This window comes from Ranitomeya variabilis, chromosome 5, assembly GCF_051348905.1.
Source record: "Ranitomeya variabilis isolate aRanVar5 chromosome 5, aRanVar5.hap1, whole genome shotgun sequence".
Lineage (NCBI taxonomy): Eukaryota > Metazoa > Chordata > Amphibia > Anura > Dendrobatidae > Ranitomeya > Ranitomeya variabilis.
Window position 1 is genome coordinate 126,119,797 of NC_135236.1, and position 17,820 is coordinate 126,137,616.

General features: G+C 41.6%; 1 protein-coding gene across 1 annotated transcript in view; it reads right to left on the bottom strand.

Annotated features, from left to right (window-relative positions):
* MAP2K5 (mitogen-activated protein kinase kinase 5) overlaps positions 1-17,820 on the bottom strand; it is a 166,073-nt gene that overhangs the window by 7,141 nt on the left and 141,112 nt on the right. Inside the window, exons 18-21 of the mRNA XM_077263250.1 lie at positions 7,938-7,964; positions 7,516-7,548; positions 4,727-4,788; positions 4,544-4,589 (exon numbers count right to left, since the gene is read on the bottom strand). Of these exons, the coding sequence (XP_077119365.1) occupies positions 4,544-4,589; positions 4,727-4,788; positions 7,516-7,548; positions 7,938-7,964 (168 nt within the window). The remainder of the gene's footprint in view (positions 1-4,543; positions 4,590-4,726; positions 4,789-7,515; positions 7,549-7,937; positions 7,965-17,820) is intronic.

Genomic DNA, 17,820 nt, shown 5'->3' on the forward strand with positions numbered 1-17,820 from the left:
GAGCCACAGTACAGCATCCAATTTTTAGGAATACATTACAATTGTGTAACATAGAAAACTGTAAATAATTAAGAGCGGCTGAGTAAAAAAATGTATTGTATACGGACAGCAAATGGACGGATGGATTTTCTAACAGATTTCAAAAGACGTCTTCAAAAGTTTTCTTTAGTGATTAGAGACCTGGTCAGGGAAGGAGAGATAAACCATAGTCCAGCTGCCATATAGGATTATTACTGATTATTACTGAACCTTCTAGGACAGCGGTGTTGGCTCCAGGATGTGAGCTTCCCTGATGCTGACACTATTGCAGAAGGAGATATCAAAGTACTGCCCTGCAAGGACCTTACTCCGGGGGGGGGGTCTTGGCTTGCGGCACCCAATAGTGTTACACTGGGGGAAGCAATACAGTGAAGGAAATAATTATTTGATCCCTTGCTGATTTTGTAAGTTTGCCCACTGACAAAGACATGAACAGTCTATAATTTTAAGGGTAAGTTAATTTTAACATTGAGAGATAGAATATCAAAAATAAAATCCGGAAAATCACATTGTATAAATTTGCATTTTGCAATGAGAAATTAGTATTTGATCCCCTACCAACCATTAAGAGTTTTGGCTACAGACCAGTTAGATGCTCCTAACCAACTCGTTACCTGCATTAAAGACAGCTGTCTTACATAGTTACTCCTGTCCACAGACTCAATTAATCAGTCAGACTCTAACCTCTACAACATGGGCAAGACCAAAGAGCTTTCTAAGGATGTCAGGGACAAGATCATAGACCTGCACAAAGCTGGAATGGGCTACAAAACCATAAGTAAGACGCTGGGTGAGAAGGAGACAACTGTTGGTGCAATAGTAAGAAAATGGAAGAAATACAAAATTACTGTCAATCAACATCGTTCTGGGGCACCGTGCAAAATTTCACCTCGCGGGGTATCCTTGATCATGAGGAAGGTGAGAGATCAGCCTAAACCTACACGGGGAGAACTTGTTAATGATCTCAAGGCAGCTGGGACCACAGTCACTAAGAAAACCATTGGTAACACATTACGCCGTAAAGGTTTAAAATCCTGCAGTGTCCGCAAGGTCCCCCTGCTCAGGAAGGCACATGTGCAGGCCGTCTGATGTCTGCCAATGAATACATGGATGATTCTGTGAGGGTTTAGGAGAAGGTGCTGTGGTCAGATAAGACAAAAATTGAGCTCTTTTGCATTAACTGAACTCGCCGTGTTTGGAGGAAAAGAAATGCTTCCTATGACCCAAAGAACACCGTCCCCACTGTCAAGCATGGAAGTGGAAACATTATGTTTTGGGGATGTTTCTCTGCTACGGGCACAGGACTACTTTACTGCATCAATGAGAGAATGGATGGAGCCATGTACCATAAAATCCTGAGTGACAACCTCCTTTCCGCCGCCACGACATTAAAAATGGGTCATGGCTGGGTCGTCCAGCAAAGCAATGACCCAAAACATACAGCTAAGGCAACAATTGGCTCAAAAAGAAGCACATTAAGGTCATAGAGTGGCCTAGCCAGCCTCCAGACCTTAATCCCATAGAAAACTTATGGAGGAAGTTGAAGCTCCGAGTTGCCAAGCGACAGCCTCAAAATCTTAATGATTTAGAGATGATCTGCAAAGAGGAGTGGACCAAAATTCCTCCTGACACGTGCGCAAACCTCATCAACTACAAAAAACGTCTAAATGCTGTGCTTGCCAACAAGGGTTTTGCCACCAAGTATTAAGCTTTGGTTTGGAAGGGGGATCAAATACTTATTTCTCACTGCAAAATGCAAACAAATGTATATAATTTATACAATGTGATTTTCTGGGTTTTATTTTTGATATTCTATCTTTCAATGTTAAAATTAACTTACCCTTAATATCATAGACTGTTCACATCTTTCTCAGTGGGCAAACTTACAAAATCAGCAAAGAATTAAATAATTATTACCTTCACTGTATACTTAGGGCTCATTCAGACATCAGTAATTTTTCTTACATCAGAGTTTAATCAGCACTTTTCATCACAGTTTCATCAAAATTTGGTCAGCTTTTATCATAGCTTGGTCAGAGTTTCATCAGTCTTTCTAAGATGAAAAAAAAAATTGAGGATTCTCAAGCTTCACTTATCGAACAGTCCTTGAATAACGGACAGCCTACGGATAGCTTCCACATGCTGTTCAATTTTTTTTTACACGGGCCCATAGACTTGTACGAGTGCTATCCATGAAGAACACAAGAAACACTGATGCCTAAATGAGCCCTTACTGAAAGAAACATTTGGATAAATGGGAGGACTATGGGGGGAACCAAAGGATTATACATACTAATGTAATCAGGTAGACTTCTAATATAACTTTTGGTAATGAATTGCTCCAAATAGGAAGTGGGACCACAAGAATAAAATCTCCATCTCCGTAAACACCGTACTGAACTTTAGAGAGTCCATGATGGAAACAGTCTAAGAACGCTCGTACAGGGCAGTCTATGAGCAGTAGAATGTCCGGTATAATAACCCATCGCTCTCAGAAGTGTTATGTCATACTACCAGGATAAACCTCCCGAGTGGCTGCTTCTGATCTATAACCACTTCCCTCCCTTTCCATCACATAGTAATAATATCAATACACAATTCATCACTTTAGAGAGCAGACAAATGTTTTCCTAGACTCCTGGTGAAATAACTGAATTAGGCCCCTGGAGGGCTCGGTGTTGAGCGGCATAGAGAAGTTCAATACAAGAATTTGCAATTACCACCCTTCCCTTCTCAATCACGCTAGTTCTTATAGTGAATCCTCGGCAGGTCTCACAGAAACATGCAGACAGACCTTTGGTCACAGTGGAGCCTGCTCGTCACAGATTGAAGGTGCTAAAAGGGTCTTTATCATCTTTTCTCTTCAGCAATATACCACCATATTGAGAGGAGGAGGTAGGGTAAGAGGGTGCAGCTCTGGGTTATATGGGTGGGTCGATGGTTTACGCAAACAAAATAAGGACAGAATATCTTTCTTTATATGATCTGATAGACATTGTTCTTACTTGGTTACTGTGATATCCCCCCCAATAAATTGTATAGTACATAAGTCAATGCTCATATAATGAAATGTATGCACTATAGGGAGTCTCTGCCCCTCCTGATATGCTGGGTTTAGTATATACTTGAAATCTTGATAATAAGACAATCCGGAATATTTTTTTTCCCTTCATTAATGCTACGATCTTCTGCTATTTCTCCTGAAAATGTAGGACTAAATTGGCAATTGGGCGTTACTGCTTTTCTGGTCTACTGGGTGTGCCTGTAAACAGTCTGTCATGGGCACCACTGATTGGACAGTATCTGATGGTGCCGGGACCCAACCCCAACTAGTAACACCCAGTTGTCATTTTATTTAAGTTTCTAAGGAAGAATAGGGGGACCACGCAATACAGAGGAAGAAGAACAGGTGCCTAGCCATGTTATTTTGGGAATGTGAGTATGTACTAAAACAGAACTTTTTACATTATTCTTGAACTGTTAAAGGAGTCATCTTGGTTCAGAAGATGCTGGATTGCCAAAGGTGACAACGGCAAGAGCAGCCCATTATAGTGCAAGGGTGGTTGTCATGCCGCTTCTTACAGATGGATTCATATGTAAATATGTATTTTTATTCAAAAATAATGTAACAAAATGATCCCTCTCTATTACTGTTCCATCAGTGTAGTGTCACAGTAATGCTGGTATATAATTATGTCCAAAAAGGAGGATAATGAACAGAACCATTACATCTTGCAGAATATATGAAGCAATGTGGCATGTGTGGTTACATCTATGGAGAACCTCTTCTTCACACAAACTGGGAGAGTCCGGAACAGGAACCTCTCTCTGTATGTGTTCTACAATATCTCTAATACCGTCACTACTATGTAGGAAATGTTACATTAATCCCTGGCAATGATTTATTGGACAACAAATCTGGTTAACTTGCCATATATATGTAATGTATCTGATCCTTTATATCTCCTCAATTACCTTGATTTGCTTTAAAAAAAAAAAAAAAAAAAACCTGTCGAACCCAAAAATCTGGTCTGATAATCAGCAAATAATAACCCCGATTCACCATTACCTTTGAGTCTGTTTTTGTGTCTAGTTTTGCACCTTTTTTTGCACCCAATTCATTATTCTATTTGCCCTTTTTTTTTTAGTCTATTTTATATGTGCTCGCCTGTTTGTTTTCTTTTCCTGCTTTGTTGGCAGAGTTAAGCAATTCCAGATGATTCCGCCTGATTCAATTGCAACTTTTTTTTTTTAAAGTTCCAAAAATTGCGCAACTCCTCTCCAGTTTCCCTCAACCAGTGTTTACGAGTAAGCCAGTATTTTGGTGTAAAATTTGACATAAAAAAGTCACTAAGAGAGTTCAAGACAGAAAAAAGACCATTTTGACCTGGCTTAATCTAAAACGGATTCACATGGATGGGGTGAGTATTTTGGGGAACGTCCACACAAATGTCTCATCACCCAAAGCCAACTGGCTTGCTAGGTCACTAGCCACAACTCTTACCATTAACTCTTCTGGAGCAGGCCTCTCTTTTGGTAGTTTTCTCATACTATAAAACAGAAAACACGTTGGCGATTAGGCTAGTTTTTACAAACCTCACTGGCCGGGAAAGGACGGTACACTGCATACTTATTCATATGGATTATGTCTACAGATGAAGATGAAAAGCATATAAGTAATACTTACCACTGAGTAATGAAATGTATAAACGACTCAGAAAATTCCCCCACCGGAAGAATTGGAGAATCCTAAAATACCATACAATACTTGTCACTAAAGAGCTCACATAAACTGTCCGAAAAACTACAGTGTTCTACAACATAAAATTAGTCAGAGACTTCTTTGCTATCACTGGGAACCTACAACTAATCCATACTGACACAGCAATGGAAGAACACAACCCTATGTGGAAGTTTGGAACAACTTTTTGCAAAAGAAAAAAAGAAAAAAAAAAAAGATTTAGAAAAGCTGGTGTCAAAAAAGTTAAAGCAGTCGCCTCTGGGAAATGAGAGCTGGAATGTAATTTATTTTTGTGATGGGCAAATGCTCTACTTTCTCTTTGCACCATTATGGAAATGACCCAATGTGATTTACAGCTATGGGTGACATTACACAATAATAATAATAATGATATTTTTCAATTGAGAATGAGACCCCAATTCATCAAGACAGGCTATGTTCACTGCAGTCATGGTGAGAGGGTACCATAGAGTGAGACGCACCCAATTAATTAAGAAATGGATACCGCTTAACGAATCCCGACACTTCGCCACAAATCTTTATCCAGTCAGGGATTAGCGTAAGGTTTCTGCTAAGGTACGACACAGCTCATCATTAGAAGAGCTTGGCGTCACACTCCCGCTCAGTGCATTTTGGCAGAGCTGGGTGAAACTGGGGTGAAAGGGACAACATTTGCCAATTTTTCCTAGAAACTTCTTTAAGCAAAACTTTTGGTGTAATTGCTTTGATGAATTGGGGCGGACGTTGGGTGTCAAAAAAGTACCCCCTTACTCCTAATCTCATGCAGAGAGGGATGGGACGATATTGTCAACTGCCAGAGGGAGAAGGAGACTGATTCGGTTCATGTACCCCCCCCCCCCAACTGCACAGATTCAGCATTAACACTACACTACAGTGGGACAAAAAGATGTCTTTAGCTTATTTTTATGCTACAAACTGCAAATTATTTTATAACAGCTGATAAAGGGTATTTGTTACTAGGGTTTTGCTGCCCATTTTATTTTTTTATAAAATGACTTTTTTCTGCGGCAGATCTACCCTATCTCTGACTGCTGAGCTCTGTATATCCCCCCCACACCACTGACTGGCAGCTTCCCGTGCACACGGCGCATAGGCAGAAAGCTACCAATCAGTAGTGAGGGAGGGACTATACAGAGCTCATGAATAAGGAGGACTACACGGCAGCAGGTTTACCAGTCCTCTATGTTCTAGTGTACTAGTAATAATCTCCTGCTCATAAAACCGTGATTACATCAATATATATTTGCACCAAGCAGACCAGTAATGATCGCGGATATGTCTCTGCCTTATTCTGCTCTCAGATTAGGTAGCAAAAACCTGGTCACAGATTCCCTTTTAATTTAGCTTTTTTAGTGTATGCCAAGATATATGCAACAGTCAGAGTTATTATCCCCTGGCAAGTAGAACCTGTTTGTTGGAAATATCATGTATGTGTATTATAGTACATGTCTTTTCTCATGCATTAAATGTAGCTCCCTACTGGTTGGAAATTATCACTTTGCTAATATACATCCAAACATAAATCATGTTTTCTGAACATGTCATTAACATTACAAATGTTTTGTTCCTTACCTTTCATTTTTTATATGAAATTGTGGTTATTTTGTCAAATAAAAAAAAAAAGGAAAAAAATTCCTAAGTGTCTATTGACACCAAATTTATACGTGAAGCATGTAAAACTCTACACAGATCCCAGAAACATACCCCAAACACTGCCCTTGTTACGGGCACGTGCCTACATGCTGGAGGTGACCATACACTCCATTGTGAAAACCGCACAGTACCAAGCATATGCCAATCACCAGGGCGGTATCACACTGCCATCTGATTGCTAACCATATAGATAATTACTGTGGCCCAATTATCAGTGAAACAAGTGCTGTAATTACAAGAGGGACAATTAGTGGGAGCCCTGATTAAGGGTTTCGATTCCCATATTAACAGAACATGGTTCATCCAGCACAGTCAGGAAACAATACAACCCACAATCTGCTCCTGCACAAATTAAATGCCGAGCAGACCCGATTTGTGGGCCAATTCCAGTCCACAATAACATAACATATGGGCTAGGAAATCTGAGCAATATTTAGTAGACAGGGGCTAATATGGCCAGCACATTGTGCGGGATGCAAATACAACTCAGATATGCTAATCTTCATCTACCCCATTTACATTGCTTAGAGAGCAATGAGGATTTGTGTAACCAACTGGTCCTAGAGCGGTGAGACGAGATGACCGGCATCAACCGCCACCGAGCTGGACGCCCATCTACAGCATAAAAATGTGGCTACGTAGGACGACAAAATATACAATCCGATGCCTTTATCTACATAAACATACAAATCTATGCACTGCCGCACGGATACCGCTCCTAATCTTTATATGCATCCTCTATTATGCCCCATTCAATTACGCTACCTCCACATGGAGATCTTCTCTTTAGATTTCCAGCAGGCAGAGATGAGCCCCGATTAATATTCTCCAGCCCTGTCCATGGGGCCTGGTACAACAGATAGGATCAGTCTGCAGGGGGCTCTCAAAGAGCTAGGAGTGGGGGGAGAGCATAGGCCAAGCCATGTTAAACAGCTCCAAGCCTTGCCAATGAACTCTCTCAGAGGGTGTCGTCCATTGTGCTTCATTAGGAAACAAAATATAAGCTTTCCACTCCATTAGGAATGACTTTAGGAGCGAAAGCACATAAGTCTGAGACTCACCTCATCAACAATGCATTGCAATATCTGGAACGGCTGCGGAGAGAGAGAGACAAGTATTAACCTATATGCAATATCTCTACAGTAGAGTCATAAGAGACACACAAAAAAAACACCATTAATGCAATAAAAATAGCAAGATTAATCAACGGCAGAGAGCTCTTATAAAAACATTGATGCTGGAGCTTCGCTATTATTTCTAATGGTACCTAATCTAATACAGGCAGTTAAATGTTTGCTTTTTCTTCAAAATGCAATTTGCAAAGTTTAAAACAAGGCAGTGGAGCATGCAGAAAGAATCAGCCATCAGGAAAAAAAAAAAAAAAAAGAGAAAAGTGAATTTTTTTTATATATCTCCCCCTTTTCAGATTTCCCTACCGCCATCACCCTCACCCCTCCCTTCCGCCTGGACTCGTAATACTCACCATTAAAGAGCCATGATTTTTCTGAATCTGGGAGGTAAAGCGATGAAAAATATTATATAAAAATATAATAAATAAGAACGTGCACAAAAGAGAGAAAGAATAGAAATGCGAGAGCAGAGGGGAAAAAGGCAATATGTAATTAGCATGTCATAATCAAAACATCTCACTAGGACACATTATGATCACTGGGAGAAAATGATTGTCTTGCTGGTGGCAATTTGTGGGCATGTGTTAACACAATTTACATAATGAAAATACACAAGTGTTAATAGCTCTTCTCTCATTTATGGGTGAAAGTCGGCAGAATGCTAATTTACCACAAACACTTTTTAGTATCCTCCAGGTTATATTAGAAGAGGGAGGGAAAAAAGAAAAAAAAAAAAAACATAATCCATTTCAGAGGCAGAGCCGTTTCCGCTCCGTGTATAAATAATGTTTTATGCGGCTCCATCGTGAGCGCAGAGCTTAATGTGGCAATCATCGCTAATGTGAGGAAACTCGCTCTTTTTAAATTAAAAAACGATTTATTTAAAATTGAAATTAAATCATCGCCAGAAATTAGAATTTCTGGCTGCCTGCCAGGGCTGGCCTGGCGTGTCACCCCTGCCTAATTTCTGGCTGGGAGACACAAACTTTAATTATATCTCTGTAATGGGACAGGGAGCCGGTGTGTGGAGCGAAGGGCCGGCGCTGCCAGAGAGGACCGCTCTGTGCACCAGACAGATCTGAGGTCCGGTAACGAAGGGTCCAGGGCGTGAGGAGGAGTTTCAGAAGTATAAAATATGTTGGAACGGGGGTCACCACAAGTAACAGATAAAACCAAGTTTCATATTCTAATACGAAGACCTATGGCTACGCTGAGCCTAAGTATTTCAGTAGTGTGGGGCACAGCCAAAGCGGTTTACCATATATTCACACAGTTCTGCAATGCTGTAATTTGCCGTACCTTTTATAAGGGCGCAATCAAATGGCCATGTAAGTCAGACTGCGATGCTCGAACTGGCCGAGCGTGACAGCTGCATAGGAATATATAGAGAAAGGTGCGATTTTGGCAGCGCTCAGGAGGGACAGTACAATGTAGTGGATAGTAGATTAGCTTCACTATAGAGGTGGGAGATGGCACCAGGAGAGAACACGCCCAGGGAATGAGCAGGTTTTATTATGCTTTGGCTTATATAGCGCTATCTTATTCCACAGCACTTTACAGACATTATCATCGCTGTACCCGATGGGGCTCACAATCTAAATTCCCCATCAGTCTGTCTTTGTTGTGTGGGAGGAAACCGGAGAACCCGGAGTAAACTCGCACAAACATGGGGAGAACATATAAACTCCTTGCAGATATTGTCCTTGATGGGATTTGAACCCAGGACCACAGCACTTCAAGGCTGTAGTGCGAACCACTGAGCCACCATGCTACATATAGGATGGGGCAAGGTGGCGGTGCGCTGCCCAGTGCAAGTACAATATTCAGAGAATAAAGTTACCTTTATTTAAGCCCACAAATTAACAGATAACCAACTGGTTTTTAGCTGCGGACAGGAGCCTTTGTCAGGTGATTTTGAAAATCATCTGACGAAGGCTCCTGCCCAGAGGTGAAAACCAGTTTGTGATATTATGAATTGTGGACTTCAATAAAGGTAAGATTATTCACTTTAGGGCTTGCTCACATGAGCGTGTACATCAGACGAGTGCAAATCGGATTAAAAATCGGATTTTACTCAGACCAATGTTACACTGTGGGACACTGAAGATCTGCGATTTGTTTCTTATGCCAAATTGCGTTTTAATTTAATTAGGAAAATAATTAGTCCAGCATTTTATGTTACGGACCATAATTTTGTCCAAGGATCCATCCAATTACAGCACGCTCTGCTGAAAATCTTGTCTATATGATTAGCCTAATGTCCCCTGAAGACTTTGAAGAGATCAGGATCAAGTTTGGACTAATCCTTCTGTTCTCCCAGAGATAAGTGGTGGCAGAGGCAAAGGGGCAGGTTTAATAGGAAAGTCCGTAAGATTCATCAGAGAAGCCTTTCTATAGCCAATTTTGAAAGGATTTCTTTCTTTCTGGAAGTTCTTCATTCTGCAGTAAGATGTAGTTGTATAGACAGGAGCTTTGGTGAAAGCCAACTGGAAAGACTTCTCCTAAGAAGTTGTGATCATCCAAGCCCATTGATCTCCAAAGTCAAAGAAGAATGACAGTGCCCATCAGATAATGAATTGGGCCCATAGTTTACATTAAGACTGGTGTTTTGCCCGCCAATCTTAATGATGGGACCACTAGAATAAGATGTGCTTAGTTTATTAAGAGACACGTGCCACTAAATGGAATAGACATCTTAGAACAGGTGTGTACTTTCTCCAGAAATGTTACCCCAGTCCAAGACTGGAGAACATTTCTAGCAAAATTTAAGTAATTATGGCTCTATCAGATTGCCATATAAAACGGCCCAAGATCATAATGCAACGCTCGGACTGACTGGCGGCTATCTCGAACCGAGTGCGACAGCTGCATAGAAATACATGAAGCGGTCAGCTCAGGTCAGGAGAGCCACCGACCAGTCTGTGCACTGCTTTCCGATCTCAGTCCGATTTATACGGCTGTCTGACTGCACCCTTAAGATGCTGTACATTTTGGTAAAATAGATGGGAAAGCTTTACCACACTCTGTTCTGACCAAATTCTGCATATTTTGGTAAAAAAAGGGCAAAAGTCATAACATTTTTGTGTAACTTTGAGCTGCCAAAAAATTGTTGCAACAGTCCTAGGTATTTTGCACCAGAATTCACCATCGTGAATAGGGCCCATCATGATTATAAGCTACCCATCAAAAAACTACATAGGTTACGTGCATTTCTTTTGGCTGGATGTTCCACCAGATGTAGGCATATCTCTAGTCCCACTTCCATGGCACAGTCTCTTTTCCTCTTGTGGTCTTTCTTCTTCCCACTGAGCGCTCTTATCTGTCTCTTCTATCTTGTTCATCAGATAATCTTCCATTCTCCCCCCTGACACAATGCACGCCAGCATTTTATTCAAATAATTCTTAAAAACAGCTTAAAAAGCCGTTTGGAATAACAGAGAGCATCTCCATCAATCAGTGCGGGGGAGGGCGAGGATTTCCACTGGTAAGTGTATAAACAGCAGATCAGCTCTTCAGAAGCAGTCATAAAAAACTCCATTAACTTCTGACAAAGAATGCAAATTAATCACAACATGGGGCAGGGTTGGAATTAGTGTGTGTTCTGATCACAGGCTATGCCTAGAGATACCTCCCCAAAACCCCCGCCTCGATGAAAGCGTACCCTTGAGGAACCCTGGAGAAGATTTTTTAAGAAAACCCATATAAAACCCATGTTAGGCCTGTGGGATCAATTCACAATCCTGCAATGAAAGACCAGCCATGTTTTCCCAGAAAGAACTTTAACAATCTTCAAAGCAAATGGACCAAACATTATGGGTACATTAAGAGGAAAAAAAATGACCTTCATACAAATCCTCGGTGAGACCACATGTGACATTTATGTGGAGTTCATCAACTAACCTAAAAAATTAGAAGGCGGAAATGGCACCTAGAAGTAGGCTAGCCATGTGGAGCAACACTTCATGGGGTTAGAGGAGGATACGAAGAACATTCATTAGGGCTCGCCCAAAATTACAGGGGTGTAAGTACAGTGGGTGGAGGGCTCGCAGTCGAACCAGAGTCCAGGAGGGCTCAAAAGGTCACCTTGGGCCATATGAGAAGAACAGTTCCATTATGGCCCTGTTGGAGATCTTGCATTGGGGCCCACATGCTGAAAGTTATGCCCCTGTAATGTGGCACAATTATTAACATTTCCATAACACTAGCTGAATGGAGGCAGCGATATCGATAATGGATGGATCCATTACGTCAGTCGCAGTTGATATATTTTCAGTAATCTGCCTTGTTACATGTAATATCGGATATGTATACCAACACACGGGGTGATGCGTGTAATCATACATGGGCACAGTTGTCTAGAAGGAAAACAGTCTGTTGCCCATAGCAACCAATCACAGCAAAGCTTTCATTTTGCCTGAGCTTTTTAACAAAATGAAAGCGGAACTATGACTGGTTGCTATGGGCAACAAAGGGAGGTTTTCTTTAAGACAGCGTTGATAAAGGAGGCTTATAGTATACGACATACGTGCCAGTGTTATGTTCCATCCTTACCAACATCGGCAATGTAAAATTCAGAATATTTAGAACCTGCTCCCAGTGGGATTCCAGAAACACCCCTAAAATACACACTCCCATACTCAATACACACAGTTTGCTTAAAGGGGCTGCCCAGCTTTAGTTAAAATTTTTCACTTAAATGCATGTATTTGGGGTGAAAAATGCTTTCTGTAATTGGGTTTCATTAAAAATATTGCACCCTTTGTCTTTTACATGCTCTTGGTTTCCCTGGGCATTCAATTGTGAAGTGTTCTTTGTTAATAAATCAGAGTAGCTTCCTAAAAACAGATTAAGGAGTCACGAACGCTCCTGTCAGACCACTAGAAGGAGCTCACCCATGGATCCTCAGTCAACTCCTACCGCCTGCAAAAGAGAGCACAAGGCAAACGGCAAAAAATTTGTTTTACCTCCAAATACAAGCTTTAAGTAAAAAAAAAAAGTCCCCAAAGACAAATAACCCTTTTAAGCACCCTAGTGTAGCCTTTAATTTCATAGGAAGGAATACTTTTTTTTTTCTTAATTTCTGTACAAGTATGTCAGAACTCCATAAAAATGTTGCATGCTTTATAGCCATGTACATGAGGCTGATTGACATCTCTTCCAGTCCACGCAAACCTTGGAAATAAACAGGTATAAAGAAAAGAAGGCCGTCTTTAGATCTACCGCATATCTATGCCTGGTGCCAACCTCTATGGAGGCCCCTAGGTAGATGGAATCCTGGGGCCCTATTATTCTATGATGATCTGGGGAGAACTCGCGGCCACTAGTGATCAGCGAGCGTGCTCCGAAGGTGTTATATGAGCGTGCTCGGGTGCTAACCGAGTGTCTTCGGCATGCTTGAATAATATGTCAGAGACCCTGCGGCTGCATCCGAATTCTCCAATATACTTGACCACAGCTGAAACATCATCTCACTGCCGCTTGCTGTAATGTTCACATTGGAGCTCCACCTGGCCTCCAATGTCAGCTGGCTGGGTCGGCACCTGATTGTGAATTTATTTCAATATCAAATCAATACTATTTTTCATTTATTGCGTGAAGCCCCAAAAGACACGTGGCACATAGGCTGGTGCCTGCTATGCCTAATCTGGCACTGCTTGCTCCTTGTTTCTATGCACTTTCCTCTCTAAAAATCAATGGACGAGACCAATAGTGGGCAGTATGGAAACATGGTATAGGCAAGGCCTATAAGTGAGTATTAGCAACAACTATGTTTTCTTTTTCCTTGCATTTGAGGTCCCCACTGAATGATGCTGCCTTATTGTGAAGGATGGGGTCAACATGTACCCCACGAACCTCACATTAATGGTATAGTAAATTGCAGTAATAATCTGGAAATATTAGGTTTGAGCATTTGTGTTTGATTTTAAAATGCCCTTTAATACTGATGTCGCTAGAGGGTACCATGCCAAGTGCCATATTTATTATGAGCTGTAGACACATTTTATGTGATCTTCAACAGTTTAGAACAGTGATTTGGAACAAGAGACCTTTGTAATATATGCCAAATTTAACAAATTATTGGTGTAGATGTCCGCCAGTCAAGGTTTGGAGAAAGGAAAATAAATTGTTTCTTCGCGCCATTTTTGAGCACCGTTCAATACTACCGAGAACTTCTGATTGCAGTAAAACTTTGACTTGATGCCACTTTTTTTTGCCTCCTGTCCTCTCATGGCTGTAAGGTCTCATCAATGAATAATTCCAGCCGATACGCTACTGCCGCAGTCTGAGAATAGTGGTTCCCAATGCCTGAATAACCTTACAATCAGTGTGTGCAAACCGAGCGGCGCGCAATAAATACACTTTACGGGAGGCTTGTAGATGCATCCAATTTGTTATTTGTACTCTGCCACTGAGGGCGCCTGGCACACTCGGGCATCGGCAACCTGATCTTGCCGCTCTGGCCTGAGGACGCGCAGCACAATCTCATTCCGCCTGCAGGTGAAAGCTCTGCTACTCCATATGGAGTCAGGAAAATTAACAGCGCAGAGAAGACGGAGGCAGCAGCAGGGGGCAGGTGGAAAGAGGAGGGGGCACCATTCTTTTTTGAAAAGGGGATAGGAAAAAAAAATGAAAAAAGAAAAATGAAATTTGGAGATGAAAGGATGGAAGTAATGAATTAATGGGGTGTGAAAACACAGGCAGCTCGGCTGTAACAGACAATATCCACTCACATATCTGATCAGTGACTCTCTGGGGCATTCGCATTTCATTTACTGGACGATTCCTACAACTGGAGCCAAAATGCGACTTATTCCGAGAAAAACACTTCCCCATGTTCTTTAAATAACAATAGGCTCCTTATATTTGACCTGCATTCTCAGGGCTCTGTGTCTGGGCTTAAATATTCACATTCTACATCTGTACTAGGAAACTATAGGACTATAAGGAGCGGATGCAGAGAGGAGTAATGAATCTATGAACTTAACTAAGGCTACGTTCACATTTGCGTTGTGCGCCGCAGCGTCGGCGAAGCAACGCACAACGCAAACAAGAACGCAGCAAAACGCATGCAAAACGCTGCGTTTTGCGCCGCATGCGTCCTTTTTTTGGTTGATTTTGGACGCAGCAAAAATGCAACTTGCTGCGTCCTCTGCGCCCGGACGTGGGCGCCGCAGTGACGCATGCGTCGCAAAACACAAGTACAACGCATGTCCATGCGCCCCCATGTTAAATATAGGGGCGCATGACGCATGCGGCGAAGCTGCAGGGCGCCCGACGCTGCGGCGCAGACCGCAAATGTGAACGTAGACTAAATGAGAATAAACTGATAGTTGCCATCTTTTTACATAAAACAAACTGAGACAAATGCCATTTTGGTCATTTTGTAGACAGAACTTGCCCAGTGTCATAAATGGATTTGTGAAAAATCTAGTGCTGGCCATTTTTTGGTGACAGTTTGCTAAGAGAAGTATGAGAAACTTCCGTCAGTTTTTTTTTCCAGAGAAGAAAAACGGAGGACGCTAAAAATGGATCAGAATAGGATTTACTGTCAGTCTCACAGATCGAATAAATAAGATGTGTGAATGGATTAATGAAACTCTATTGGACCGTGTGCTTCCAAAAAAAAAAAACGGATGGCACAAGGGTGTGTACAACGCCTTAGGTTGCAGTCACACATCAGTTGTACACAGAATTTCAATGATCCATTCACACATCAGTTTTAAAAAACAAGTTTCTGTAAAGATCCGTGCATTCTGCTGATCATTGACCATTAAAGTCTATGGGATCTGTAAAAAGGGATGAAAAATTGAAGGCATAATTTTTAGTTCAGTTTTTCAGCCATGATTCATGGTTTTAATCCACAGCCAAAAGTAAATGGATTGAAGACAGGTGAGAAGAAAAACTAAAGCAAGATGGATGACACACGAGGACAAAAAATGGTCTGTTTTACACAGCTTTAAAGATGGAATCTGATGCGTGACTGTAGTCCAACACTGATGGTCAAATGTCACCCACTGTAATCACATGCACATAGAAACCTTTAGGCTATGTGCACACGTTGCGGATTTTGCTGCGGATCCGCAGTGGATTGGCCGCTGCGGATTCGCAGAAGTTTTCCATGCGTTGTATAGTACCATGTAAACCTATGGAAAACAAAATCCGCAGTGCACATGCTGCAGAAAAAAACGCGCGGAAACGCTGCGTTGTTTATTCCGCAGCATGTCAATTCTTTGTGCGGATTCCACAGCGGTTTACACCTGCTCCTTAATAGGAATCCGTAGGTGTAAAACCGCAGGTGAAATCTGGGGAAAAACCACAGTAAATCCGCAGTGCGGATTTACCAAAATCAGTGTGGAAAAATCCGCACACCTTTCCGCAAAGTCTGCTCATAGCCTTATAAGATTTGCTGGTTTTGGCCTATTTAAGCGGTTTTTAGTTCCCGATAAATCCCTATAACGCTACATTTCCACAATGAGCTTTTAGTGAGCTTTTGCAGATTTTCTGCAGCTATTAAGTAAATTGGGTTACTTATGACGTCTTTGATCCTGTGTTTGTCTCTTGTTGATGTGTCATGTTTTAAATAAAGCTGCTTTGCTTTTGATACTTCCTGGTGTTTGGCTCTGACAAGACTTTATTGATGAAGTCATGTGTGGATTACATGCGCTTTTGATTCATTTCTGCTGCGCAAACGCATTAAACACACATGTGCGTTTTTTACCTGCAGATTCTCCGTATCTAATGCAAGTCTATGGGGAAAGTCTGCACAGAAAAATCTGCATACCAGCAAGAGAAATTCACACGTTACGGATTTGACACATGCACCGCAGATCGGTTTACGCAGAGTAAGAAAAAAAAAAATAGTGGTCAGGAGATTTCGATAAATCCCATCCATGCTGGAACTGTAAGGCCGGCGTCACACTGGGCGTAAGACAATACGGTCCGTATTTTACGGCCGTAATACGGAGAAATGTTCCCAAAATAGTGATCCGTAGGCAGGGTGTGTCAGCGTATTTTGCGCATGGCATCCTCCGTATGTAATCCGTATGGCATCCGTACTGCGATATTTTCTCGCAGGCTTGCAAAACCGACATCTAACGGATTTATGTGCTCAAATGTTCGGGAAAACATATATACAGTATATATATATATGTCATTGAGACACATATGTATATATTCTGTATTTATATTTACTACAGCGCGATATCTGTGAAAAGCCGGTAATTCAATTGCCGGCTTTTCATTTCTCCTTCCCAAACCCGACAGGATATGAGACATGGTTTACATACAGTAAACCATCTCATATCCCCATTTTTTTTGCATATTCCACACTACTAATGTTAGTAGTGTGTATGCAAAATTTGGGCGCTGTAGCTGCTAAAATAAAGGGTTAAATGGTGGAAAAAATTGGCGTGGGCTCCCGCGCAATTTTCTCCGCCAGAGTGGTAAAGCCAGTGACTGACGGCAGATATTAATAGCCAGGAGAGGGTCCATGGTTATTGGCCCCCCCCCGTGGCTAAAAACATCTGCCCCCAGCCACCCCAGAAAAGGCACATCTGGAAGATGCGCCTGTTCTGGCACTTGGCCACTCTCTTCCCATTCCCGTGTAGCGGTGGGCTATGGGGTAATGAAGGGTTAATGCCACCTTGCTATTGTAAGGTGACATTAAGCCAGATTAATAATGGAGAGGCGTCAATTATGACACCTATCCATTATTAATCCAATTGTTTGAAAGGGTTAAAAAACACACACACATGATTTAAAAGTATTTTAATGAAATAAACACAGCAGTTGTTTTAATATTTTATTGCTCTCTCTGGTGGATGTCATATGACCTGCAGCGTGGGAAAAAGTTCCCAGGCTGCAGTTCATGAGAACATCCAGCAGGGGCGCATCACCGCGACTGAAGGAAATGTAGGTCAATGACCTACATTTCCTTCATTCGCCGGGGAATTACAAGCACGAGCACAGCTGCATTTGCAGGGCTCCTGCTTGTAAATTATTTTAACCACTTCAGATGGATTACCTCGTGGGACGTGACGGGTCAGCAGAAGGTATGTATAATGTGGGTTTATTGTTTTGCCAAGCGAGGGTCTGCAAATGGATTGAGAGAGCAATAAAATATTAAAACAACTGCTGTGTTTATTTCATTAAAATACTTTTAAATCATGTGTGTGTGTGTTTAACCCTTTCAAACAATTGGATTAATAATGGATAGGTGTCATAATTGACGCCTCT